The 14,050-nt window shown below is 33.8% G+C and overlaps 1 protein-coding gene across 1 annotated transcript in view; it reads left to right on the forward strand.

Moving 5' to 3' along the window:
* The window catches only part of LOC126889947 (pre-mRNA-processing-splicing factor 8), a 194,841-nt gene that overhangs the window by 39,940 nt on the left and 140,851 nt on the right, over nucleotides 1–14,050 (forward strand). The window contains exon 7 of the mRNA XM_050658702.1: nucleotides 13,790–14,043. Coding sequence (XP_050514659.1) covers nucleotides 13,790–14,043 — 254 coding nt within the window. The remainder of the gene's footprint in view (nucleotides 1–13,789; nucleotides 14,044–14,050) is intronic.

Raw genomic sequence — 14,050 nt, forward strand, 5'->3', positions numbered from 1 at the left:
AACTTTGTTTGCATCTTGATTCTTTTCTAACCTATAGCCCTTTTTAAAGTACTTAACAAGGGCGCTTATTTGAATTGCGCGCGCAACAAAAATGTCACGTTTTAAAACTAACTAACTTTTAAATCGATAATTTGGGGCATTTATCGAACATTAAAATGTACGAAAAAAACACAATACCTTTAGAAAAATATCAATTTTAACGTGATAATATTTTCATTGTGAACTAGAAATTGTATAATTTAGAAAAATATGTTTTAAAATATACTAATACAAGTTTTGAGAGCAACACATATTTTTTGTCACAAAAATTTACTTAATCCTTTAAATTAAAATTCCTTTTAGATTTACATTTTAAGATGGCTAATTAACATTTGGATTTAAAATTGCACAACGTTACTTTAAAGGATAAAAATTTGTATGGCGATAAAAAATGGATATTTTTTTGATTTTTATTTTAAGTCAATTTTCAAGAATTCAATCAATAATATCTTTGTTGAAAATTCATAAAAAACTTTAAAAATATGCTTGTAGGTACTTGAAAATGTACTCTTTCGAAAGCGGTATCTATTTTTCTTATGCATAGAATACTTTTTAAATTGTAGGGCTTAGAAATAAGGGGGAAGATAAAAGCTTGGAAAATTTAGATACTGCTTAAATACAAAAGGGTCGAGAAAACTAGGGGATATTTCTAAAAACTACTTTGCTACGGCGGCTCGTGTTTTGGTTGGAGAGCTAAGGTTGTGAGTTCGTTAAGAAGAAGTTAGGGATTAGGGAATATTTACTACTATCAAAAATTTAAACAAGGGTACTTACAGATATCCTGGGGTGTTAAATATAAATCCTGGCTATATTTTGTTAGGGCGCCTTACCAGGAGTTTTACTTTCTATGATCATCTAACATCTTAAAATTTGACTCTAAAAAGCTTTTAAAGTTTGTGGTTAAAATTTTGCCAATAGGTTAGCGGTAAATAAACAGGACAAAATACACAGTTATGGCATTTATTGAAAAATTATTCCTTGAGATAACAAAACTTTCAGATTACATAAAAGATTACCTGTAAAAAAATACATCTACTTTTCTGAACATAGGTTATGGTGCACCAAAAGATAAACAATAATATTATTGCATTGAGGATTTGATATCTGACTTAATTATGACTTGTATAACTGACTGACTGACCTAATTATGACATATATTATAGCATTTGCATTAAAACAAAAATTTATATTCATTCAGGGAACAATGTTTACATTAAAGAATTACTGACTACTCCTCGTAGTACTTAATTATTGAAAATAACAACAACTATGTCACCTGTCAAATATCATTCCGTAAATCTTTTATTTTTAACTATTTCAAAAGGTTTCAAAAAGGATTTTAACATTAACTTACAATTATGTCTTTACAATAATATTTTAATGATGGAAGCAAAATTATTCTTTGTTCTGTTCAACAATTTACTTTTTCATTTTTGTATTTTAAGTTCCAAAAAGATTTATTTTTTTATGTTGAAAGAAATTAACGTTATTAGTTTGAGAATTTTATAATTATTAAAAGTCACTATACCTTAAATTTCAAAACCATTCACCATTGTGAAACTTGACATGACACTTGACAGCACGTACGTAGTTCATACGTCACTCGAAGGGGAAAATGTCAATGGAAAATTACTGATTGCACCATATACCATTATACCATGAAAATACCATAAAACAAAAGAAATTTGCTTATTTACCTCGGGAAATAGGTTTTCTAATCCAGGAGACGGGAGGCTTGGGTTTAATTCATCACTACGATATTAGTACTATGCCGGCCTTCATAAATACATACGCAGTATTTTTACAAAGCGTATATTACACTTTTACCATCAAAAAAGGAACTGCTACACCATCAAACTGATGGTACACCTACTTAACAACAACACAGAAGAACTTTGATAGATCCCATTTACTTGGAAATTCTTTTTGCGTCGCAAAAAAGCCGGTTACTGACTATCGATGTTTACTGATTCACTACCATTGTAAGAATGCCCGCTTTCTTCTCCGTCTCCTGCCAAAATTCCTTGATCCTGTCACTACGCAATTTCCGGCTTCCGTTCTTCAGAGCCAATTACGAGCTTCGATCTTTGTACCAAATTCAAACAAACCAATCAAATTGATTTTCAACATTTCTTCTAGAAAGTTCATCTACGCATTAGAACTGTACTTTTGTCAGCACTTCTTACAAATTCTGTTTTTGCGTCTCAAATAAACAGGAATCTTGTAACACATTGAAATGTTGCGCAATACTTCGTAGATGTATACAGGTGCGGTTTTAGAAAATTCCTTGCAATCTGAATTTAAGTAAAAAACTGAATAAAAAAATTTGGACTTCTTAGAGAGGGATTGTAAAATCTATACAAATCTAAAGATCATATTTTCACTGGTTTTTTAAACGCTACACAGCCTCCTCCGAAAAGAGAAAGCTCGGATAGCTATCCAGTTTTCGATAAACCAAACAAAAATCAACCATGACTCCTTGAGTGAGGCTAAACAATCACATCAAAATTTTTTTTTTTAGATGATGGCTAGTGAGGATTAAATTAAACAAACAAACGTTAGGGATTGGGCTAGCGTACCATCGATCGCCAGACTCTTTAAAGTCGAGTAGACTGAAATGTGTAATGACTCTAAAATGAACTGTAGGTGACAAGAGTTTCTGTGCCTTGGGGAAGAAGCTAACATTGTGCCCTGTGTGGACCTCGCTGACATCCACAACAGTAACACAAGTGAAATATCAGGGCAGGCACAGCCTTGTCACCTCGTTGCCTAACCGCGAGCGGTTTTCGAGAACTAAAAAAAATCATTTGAGCTCTAGGCTCAGCAGATAGGCATCTGCCTAAACTCCACTAAACGCCTAGCGAGTTTCAGGGAATTTTGTTGGCAACGGTTCAGCAAAAATGAGGATTTAGAATCTCCATTCTAAATACCTCAATGAGACAACGTAATCTTAACATTTGTCTCAAGTCGAGATCGGTAACTTTATGTTAAACGTCTCACAGGGAATATACTCACTTCAACAACTATACTAAAATAAAAGAAGACTAACAAAGGGGGATACAACAACAACAAGGGCCAAATCACAACAAATTCATACAAGGGGGTATACGACAACAACAGGGACCAAAAGACGACATACCAAAATCAAAGAGAATATCAACTTCTTATCAAGACTAAGGGAACTGAAGAACAATACAGGGGGAACATGGAATAGGGGATCAGGACTAAGGGGATGACATATTATCTCCATCAGATACAAAAGGTTTTAAGTCTTTAACATGCCATTTACCAAGATCAGAACCATTTAAATCAGAGAGACGATACACCACTGGTGACAACTTTTCACGGACTGTAGCTTCAATGTACCTCGGTGCTAGTTTAGACATAAACTTGTTAGCAGCATTAGACAGGACTTTATTCCTTTTCCATACTCTATCTCCTACTTGGAATTGGACTTCTCTTCTTCGTAAGTTGTAACTTCTAGCGTTACGTTCATATCCTTTTCGAAGATTAGCCCTGACCTTTTCGAAGACTTGACTTAATCCTCTTACTTCTGAAGCATACATATCACGGTTACCAGGAATAATTTCTAGATCTTGCTTCCGTTGATCGTTTTGATCAACACCATAGTAGTTTCCACTCAGGGGAACATGACGGCCATAATTAAGGAAAGCTGGGGTGTATCCAGTTACTTCGTGCTTTGCGGTATTAATAGCTTGTCTGATCTTTGCTAAATTCTTGTCCCAGTCTACGTGGTCTTTTATATACATACGGATTGCTGTTCCAATGGTTTTATTATTTCTCTCCACAAAATTACATTGTGGTGCATACACGGGGCTAAACCATACTTTCTGAACATTATACCTACTACAGAGATTAATTAGAAGAGGGTTGTTCAGATTTGAGGCATTATCACAAATCACATACTGGGGAACACCAAACATCAGGAAGACATTATCTTCCAAAAATTCAGTAATACTCTTAGCCGTAGCCTTCCTCAAAGGATGGACTAAGGTATATTTACTAAACCAATCAGCAACCACTAATAACCATGTATAACCTTTTTTAGAACGAACAAAGGGACCTATCAGATCAATGGCAACTATTTGCCAGGGGAATTGGGCTTCTCTCTGCTTACCCATTCTACCTAAAGGAGCATGATTTGGTGTTTTCTGAGCACCACAAACTTTACATGATCTGACAAACTTAAGCACATCACAACGCATTTTGGGCCAATAGTACCTTTCTTGAATACGGGACAAAGTTTTATAGAATCCAAAGTGAGCACACGTAGGTGGCTCATGACAAGATTGCATTACTTCTAATCTTTGGGGTTTGGGAACTAAAATTTTCCATTCAATATCATTAGTCTTGAAAGAATTGGGGGATGGGGCATACTTGTAAATGAAATCATTTTCCACTTTCTATTGTGGAAAATCACCAGGGGAACGGAGTATCTTTGATCTTAAATCATCGAACCAAGGGTCTATTCTGTCAAGATCTATTTCTAGATAATCAACTTTTTGGGCATCTTTGGGTGTATCATTGGTATGAGCTCGAGATAAAGCATCAGGGACTAAATGGGATGTTCCTTTTCTATGAATCAAATCGAAAGTATGTTGTCTTAGGCGCATAGCCCACCTGGCTAATTTGCCTGTAGGATTGGACAGTTTATTCAACCAGAGAAGTGAATGGTGGTCAGTAATGACCGAAAACTTAACTCCTTCAATATAACCTCGAAATTTCTCGATAGCGAAGATCACTGCGAGACATTCTCGCTCTGTAACTGAATAATTTCTTTCAGCTCGGGAAAGGGACCTACTTGCATAAGCTATAACTTTTTCTTCACCATCAATAGTTTGAGTCAAGACACCACCAAGACCAGTGTCAGATGCATCACATTGCACAACAAAGGGAAGTTCGAAATTGGGTTGGGCTAAGATAGGGGCAGAAATTAGGAGTTCTTTAATTTTCAAAAAAGCTTTTTCAGCTTCACTAGTCCAAACTACTGGTTGTTTTTTCTTTCTATGACCTTTAAGGAGGTCATTAATAGGGGAGGCTAAACTGGAAAAATCTCTAATGAAACGACGATACCAGGAACACATACCTATAAATCTTTTAATTTCAGTAGAATTAGATGGCCTGGGATAATTAACCATAGCTAAGATTTTTTCAGGATCTGCTTTAAGGGAATTGTTACCAACTACATAACCAAGATACTTCAATTCAGATTTAAAAAAATCACACTTATCGATGTTAATGGTCAAGTTTGCTTCTTTCAGTTTATCTCTTATAATTTTCAACAATCGGATATGTTCTTCAAAAGATGGGGTACACACTATGATATCATCTAAATAACAGAATATATAGGGTTCAAATTCAGGGCCAAAGATAGCATCAACAAGTCTTTGTTGAATCTGTGCACTATTACACAAACCAAAAGGAACAGAAGTGAATTGAAAGGAACCTCTACCAGAAACATTAAAGGCTGTCTTTTTCCTAGAGTCAGGATGCAGCGGGATTTGCCAAAAGGCTTTTCTTAAATCAATGGAGCTAATGCATTTAGCTCCTCTAAGCAACGAAAGAATTCTGTCTATTTGGGGTAAAGGATAAGTATCATGAACAGTGACTTCATTCAATGAACGACCATCAAAACAGAACCTATATTCACCTGACTTTTTCTTTACTAATAATACAGGACTTGACCATGGGGATTGGGCTGGTTCGATTACTCCTAATCGTAACATTTCATCTAACTCTTCATGTAGTATTTTGTTCATATAAGGGGATAAAGGATATTGTCTTTTCTTAAATGGCTTTGCATCACCAGTGTCAATAACCATTTCAATTTTATTGGTTCTTCCAATGTACTTGGAACTAGAAATTTCCTCAAAAGAAGCGACTGTGGAATCTACTAAATTTTTTTCAGTGGGAGAAAATGAGTCTACAGAATACAAAGTTTCTGTTTTCTCTTCCTTTTGAGAAGAATGCCATGTTCCATCTCTAAAATTCAACAACACTGAAAATTTATGCATAAAGTTACTTCCCAAAATAAAACTATGGGAAAGAAATTTCACTACTTGGGAAACACCATCAGCCTCAATTGGAAGATCAATAGTACCAACAACTGATTTTTGAGAACCATCTGCTAAGCAGACGTGTTTACAGGGAGTAGAATTATATTTAATTCCTTGGGAATCCAAAAATTTAACTCCAGCGGCACCTACTACGGATGTGGTGCAACCACTGTCTAAGAGGGCGACAAAGTTTTTAGAAAAGATAGAAATACTAACATGAGGACGACTGTCACAACCTTTCTTTTCAAAAAGAGGGTTAAGTATGTTTTGGGGGAATTTGTCGGGCTTAACTCTATATGGAGTGCAACTGCCGACTGGCTGCACACTACCTAGTTTTTTTGACACATACAGGAGGACGTTCTCACTCCTTTATTACCACAACGAGAACAAGACATTTCTCTGTTTGTACAATTGCGAGAAATGTGGTTGGGCTTACCACAAGTAAAACAAAAAATAATTTTTCTAGGGTTGTCATGTGTTTGGTAGGGTTGTGGAGGGGGTTGCATTGAATGAGGTTGATAAGAAGAAGACTGATTTCCATACGGTCGATAGGGAGGGGATTGCATCAACGGAGGTGGATAAGAAGACTGATTTCTGTGGGGTGGATAAGAAGAAGAAGACTGATGTCTTTCTGGTGGATAAGAAGAAGAAGACTGATGTCTTTCATCAGTATCTACTGGAGGATTGGGTCTCTCATTTCTCTGCGTAGACTTGGATTTCTTAAAGGGACGATCTTGCTTTTCTCGTTTGTCTCCTTTGGGGTTATCAGGCTTGTCTTGTTTATCAAGTACCTGAAACTTCTCTTGGGGTTTTTCTGAATCCTCTAATGAAATACCAGCAAGACCTTTTGTAGTTTGAAGCAGGGGCAAAACATTTTGCTCCAAACGTTTAACAGTTATGACTAACATTTCGACAGTGGGAAAATCTTGAAGGGCTACGAGTGGAATATAATCCACCAAAATATTTTTTCTTAAAATCTTTACTCGTTGGGCTTCAGACGGGTACTCTTCTAAACGTTTAAAGAGATTCTCCATGATTGCGGAATAAATAGTGATTGACTCAGACTTTTTTTGTTTTCGACCTTTAATTTCATCAAGGAGATTATCATTATAATCTGGGGGTAGGAAAGCAGTTTTGAGAAGGGTTACCAACTCATTCCAACTGTTAACTGTATTTCCAACACTCCTATACCAAATAGCAGCGTTTCCGTCGAATAACTCAAAAGCTGATCTAAACAGGACATCATCAGAAATATTTCTGGATCTAGCAGAATCTCTTACTTTTTCTAAAAATGTGGGAAGGGCTTTACTCTCACCATTAAATTTGATATTTAAATCAGAAACTCTAACAGGAGTTGAAATTTGTATAATAGGGGCTGAAACTGAACTAATAGGGGCAACGGGGACTGAAGTTGTACCACTAGTCGATGGGACGGACACATTGTCAGATGTCTCTTCCTTTTCTAAGACATCTCCAGTCAACATCAATAAATCCATCTTATAGTTGTCAATAACTTCTTTTATAGCTTCTTCTACATTATCAGGGAAATTTTCCAATCTGAAATCCAGATGACTGGACCTTGTTTTGAAACGAGCAAAGTCAGCCTTTGATGACTGTGCACTCATTGCCCGCGCAATACTTTGCAAATCTGCTAATATTGACTGGATTGTAGGCAACTCTTGATCAGGATCGACTACATTTTTAGTCAAATCAATGGAAGATGAGATGGTCTCTTTACTTAACTGACCTCTCAACAACTTACGTTTTTCTTCAACAGTCTTATTTTGGACATTAAAACCTCTTATGAAAAGTTCATAAGATAACTCATCGGTTTTCAGATCATTAACTTGGGTAGACTTCATTTTTAAAACTGGGGTGAAAGCAACACACAGGGGAAAGACCAAAGGGAATAGTAGAAAGTATGACTTTCGGACAAAAAACCGTTTCTATTTATCAAACGAACACAAACCTCACTTGCACTCTCACGCAGCCAGATCCTAACCTCACTGACTTTGTTGCAACTTCTGCTCTTGGTCTGCAATCACTCAATAAACAAAAGAGGGGTCAATAAACTATTCGTCAAAAAATTCACACTCCACCACTGACACGGACTAACAGGGAATAACACAAGGGTACACAAAACAAACAGGAAACAACAGACTCAAATATTTTCAGACAAAACAGGGATAGACAAACACAAACAATATTGAAACTTGCTTCTCGAATGAGCTTACACGGGATAACACCAACAACGGTTCTTGTTCCGATAACTAATGGGAGTGTTCCTAGACAACTAAGCACACTTCCTTTATCACGAGTATTACACTTGTGATCTATTCTGGTACAAGAAGGGAAAGACAAATAGTAATTGGACTGACTAACTACTTTACTTCACAGATACACTCAAACTACTTCACAGGCAGACTCCAACTAACCTTTGGTATCTTTATGACACTGACAAAGCTAGATTAGTTGAGAAAAAAATAATGGGACAACTAGACAACATTGGGACTAAAAACTCAAACGGAAACTACACAGACTATACACATATACTCAAATGACGAACAAAAAAATCACAAAAACAAGTTATTCTGTAAAAAATTGTTAATCAATTATGAATAAATGCACAAATACAACTAAAATGTTATACTTTATCAATAGTTTCAACATTGGAATGTTCAACGCTACTTATATAGACTACTTGTCTATACAATCAATACTTTTTTTAAAAAAAAATTTAAATATTGCTTTCACCATGGGTACTGTATTAACATCTACTATAAGTACATACATAAAAACAATGTTAATACACTACAATGAGTACATATTTACACATCCGATTGAAAATTTTATACCACTTCGTAACGTTAAAAAAATGTAGGGGCTCTTGGGCTAAACTATGTTGCGATACTGGTTGTGATAGTAGAATCGGTCTCAAATCTGGGGCAAGGAGAGGAAATTAAGTTGAAAAACAGTTGGGACTAACTAAAAAAATGTAAACTGCTTGGGAACAACTTAACGATATGACTGGGGGGTGAAAAGAGACTGGCCTCACGTCTGAGGGTGCTATTTTGTAGCGCACAACTGGACACTGAAAGAGGCAGAAAAATGAATCGGCCCCACGTTCTAGGGCGACATTTTGTAGGGCTTAGAAATAAGGGGGAAGATAAAAGCTTGGAAAATTTAGATACTGCTTAAATACAAAAGGGTCGAGAAAACTAGGGGATATTTCTAAAAACTACTTTGCTACGGCGGCTCGTGTTTTGGTTGGAGAGCTAAGGTTGTGAGTTCGTTAAGAAGAAGTTAGGGATTAGGGAATATTTACTACTATCAAAAATTTAAACAAGGGTACTTACAGATATCCTGGGGTGTTAAATATAAATCCTGGCTATATTTTGTTAGGGCGCCTTACCAGGAGTTTTACTTTCTATGATCATCTAACATCTTAAAATTTGACTCTAAAAAGCTTTTAAAGTTTGTGGTTAAAATTTTGCCAATAGGTTAGCGGTAAATAAACAGGACAAAATACACAGTTATGGCATTTATTGAAAAATTATTCCTTGAGATAACAAAACTTTCAGATTACATAAAAGATTACCTGTAAAAAAATACATCTACTTTTCTGAACATAGGTTATGGTGCACCAAAAGATAAACAATAATATTATTGCATTGAGGATTTGATATCTGACTTAATTATGACTTGTATAACTGACTGACTGACCTAATTATGACATATATTATAGCATTTGCATTAAAACAAAAATTTATATTCATTCAGGGAACAATGTTTACATTAAAGAATTACTGACTACTCCTCGTAGTACTTAATTATTGAAAATAACAACAACTATGTCACCTGTCAAATATCATTCCGTAAATCTTTTATTTTTAACTATTTCAAAAGGTTTCAAAAAGGATTTTAACATTAACTTACAATTATGTCTTTACAATAATATTTTAATGATGGAAGCAAAATTATTCTTTGTTCTGTTCAACAATTTACTTTTTCATTTTTGTATTTTAAGTTCCAAAAAGATTTATTTTTTTATGTTGAAAGAAATTAACGTTATTAGTTTGAGAATTTTATAATTATTAAAAGTCACTATACCTTAAATTTCAAAACCATTCACCATTGTGAAACTTGACATGACACTTGACAGCACGTACGTAGTTCATACGTCACTCGAAGGGGAAAATGTCAATGGAAAATTACTGATTGCACCATATACCATTATACCATGAAAATACCATAAAACAAAAGAAATTTGCTTATTTACCTCGGGAAATAGGTTTTCTAATCCAGGAGACGGGAGGCTTGGGTTTAATTCATCACTACGATATTAGTACTATGCCGGCTTTCATAAATACATACGCAGTATTTTTACAAAGCGTATATTACACTTTTACCATCAAAAAAGGAACTGCTACACCATCAAACTGATGGTACACCTACTTAACAACAACACAGAAGAACTTTGATAGATCCCATTTACTTGGAAATTCTTTTTGCGTCGCAAAAAAGCCGGTTACTGACTATCGATGTTTACTGATTCACTACCATTGTAAGAATGCCCGCTTTCTTCTCCGTCTCCTGCCAAAATTCCTTGATCCTGTCACTACGCAATTTCCGGCTTCCGTTCTTCAGAGCCAATTACGAGCTTCGATCTTTGTACCAAATTCAAACAAACCAATCAAATTGATTTTCAACATTTCTTCTAGAAAGTTCATCTACGCATTAGAACTGTACTTTTGTCAGCACTTCTTACAAATTCTGTTTTTGCGTCTCAAATAAACAGGAATCTTGTAACACATTGAAATGTTGCGCAATACTTCGTAGATGTATACAGGTGCGGTTTTAGAAAATTCCTTGCAATCTGAATTTAAGTAAAAAACTGAATAAAAAAATTTGGACTTCTTAGAGAGGGATTGTAAAATCTATACAAATCTAAAGATCATATTTTCACTGGTTTTTTAAACGCTACAAAATAAGGCTCACTTATTAAAAACAACTACAAAAAAATGTCATGTTTTAATAAAATCGATGCCATTCTTTTCTGAAAGCATTTTTTTAAATGAAAATATGGGAACATATTAAAAAAGGCTTGAATAACATATTACGTTTATATACAACAGGCCTATTGCAAAGGTAAAAATATATGGGGCACGTAAACACAGTTGAAAAAGTTGCTTAAAAGAGAAAACGGCGCGCTTCCTAAACACAGTAGATGAACATAACCTAAAAAATTGGAGCAATTTTCACGCTGCAATGTTTTGTTATCGGTTTCGGCTGTCAAAGTTTTTGAATTTATAACTTATTATCAATGAAAGTGATCTGTTTGTTATAAAATAATTGTGTAAATATTTACAATGAGTGCGAACAGTGAAACAAATAATAATAATTCTTGTTTTATTTGTGAAAAACATTTAGAATGTGATAACGAAAAAATTGTAATTGTCAAACGTGGAATTGAAACAGTAAAAAGTGTAAGTTTAGAAAGAAAAGATGATAGACACAAGATGCTTTCGGACTGTGATGAAATTAGAATGTAGACAAAAATATGTATTAAAAAAGGAGAAACGTTTTCATGCTGCATGCAGAAGTTGTCAAACTGGTAATTGTACAAATCATAAAAAGGAAGACATTATAGTTTCTGATGATTAAGATGATAATAGTTTAAGGGCCGGTTGTTCGAACGCTAATCAACAATGATCACTATCAAATATTTAATTACTGTCACAACTGTCAATGTCAACTTTGATTGGGTTGCTGAAAACATAATTAATTATAATTATGAGATTAGTTAATCAACTAACATAACAATCATTAACATAATTGATTAACTAATTTCATCATTGTAAGCAATAATTATGTTTTTAGCAACCCAATCAAAGTTGACATTGACAGTTGTGACAGTAATTAAATATTTGATAATGATCATTTTTGATTAGCGTTCGAACAACCGGCCCTAGATGGTAGCTGCCAAGAGACCCAAAATTATGATTTTACAGTTAATTCTATTATAAATGAAGTTTATTCAGACACAAATTTTACATCAGACGAAGATGAAAATAAACTTTGAATAATTTAGATTAATTAATTAAATGTAAACAGTGACGATCCAGTTCGATATACAATAAACGATTTTTCATTGCACCTTTTATCATTTTAGTACTTCATACTTATTTAATCCTTTATAACTTAGGAGGCAACATCAGCTCGCGAAAAACGCGTTCCAAGATTGCAACTTTAATTTTGAATATTCTGTCGACATATCTGGCACACATATTCGCAATATACTAAAGAATTGTGGTACAGAGCCCAATTTAAGAAACATGTTAGTATGTAAAAATTACTCTAAAATTAAATTAAATATAAAAACGAGTCTATGCCACTTTAAGAAGAACAAAAAAATACAGTTTCTTCAAATAAACTTTTTTATCCCATGTCTAGATTTTGTGTCACAATGGAATTACTAAAAAACGATTATCTATAACAAGAAATCGAACTTGACTGACATGGCAATATTTAGCGCGCCTATGAGTATAATAATTATTGTTATCACATTACTGTGCCTTTGTTTCTGATAGTATAGTGTATAGTGTCACTGACACTGTAGTACTGCCGACACACTGTTGCAGCACTGTTGAAAGTTCGGAGAACTATCGAAAAAAAAATATTGACGCGCTGATGTAGCCTCTTAATATAGTACATTTATTTTTAATTAAGTTAATTTAATTTTTAAATGAACTTTAGAAAACCTAATAAATATTTAGTAAAAGAAATATTTTTTAAAAATTTTGATATATTTTCATTTTATATGTTTATATTGAAATAATTAACTTAAAAAAAAAGTATGTACTTTAAAATTATAGTTTTTCAAATTATTAAATTAATTCAAAAAGAAAATAATATAGGATACGTGCACACGTATGTAATTCGTTTAGGTAAGTACATACTTACAAGAAAAACCAAAGTTTTCAGTTCTTTTTACAAAAATTCAACAAAAAATTTCCAAAATTTTTCCACTGGCCGTAAATTTTTTTTGAAAATTTTTGGAAAATCTTAACCTTAAGCCCTTAATAGATCTGTAAAGAGTGTGTTCACCAATTTTCAGATTAATTGATACAAAACTAACCGAATAAGACCGTTTTAAAAATTTTTCGTTTTCAACCCTTATTAAAAATAGGCTATATTTCATAAAATAATCGAGATCTAAAAAAAAATTTAAGACCAATCTTAAAGGTTAAATCACTCTATAGACTATTTTATTTTTCACTGTTACATTTTTTTATTATTTCATTATTTTTAAAATACAGCACTTTTAATGAAAAACCAACCCTTATTTCCCTATTTTTGTAAAATGGAGACGGTTTATAATTGTAAACTTTTTCTTATATAATAATAGACAATTTTAACTACCTATTCCCAAATTTTCATCCTTCCTTTAATTTTTTGAGGTTTTTGTAAAGTTTTGTGTTCCTTGATCGGGCTATAATGCCTCTTCCCTCGATATATTCTCCCAAAGGATAGACATTGAGTTTTAAAGATACTATTCAAGAATCTGGTTCCAGCAAAACTTTCTTTTTCTAAGTAAACATGAAATACTTTTTCATTGATGATTAGGCTTTTGAAGACACTTGATTTTTTCTTAATTATCTCATATTTTATAGGTACCACGCACCAAATGTTGTATACATCAAGACAGAAGATCCGGATTTACCGGCCTTTTACTTCGATCCATTGATTAATCCCATATCTCACAGGCATGCCGTCAAAAGTCTGGAACCTCTACCAGATGACGACGAAGAATATATTTTGCCAGAGTTTGTACAACCATTCTTGCAGGAAACACCGTTGTATACAGATAACACAGCTAATGGAATTTCTTTATTGTGGGCACCCAGACCGTTTAATATGAGATCAGGTAAGGT

The sequence above is a fragment of the Diabrotica virgifera genome, chromosome 8 (genome assembly GCF_917563875.1).
Source record: "Diabrotica virgifera virgifera chromosome 8, PGI_DIABVI_V3a".
Classification (NCBI taxonomy): domain Eukaryota; kingdom Metazoa; phylum Arthropoda; class Insecta; order Coleoptera; family Chrysomelidae; genus Diabrotica; species Diabrotica virgifera.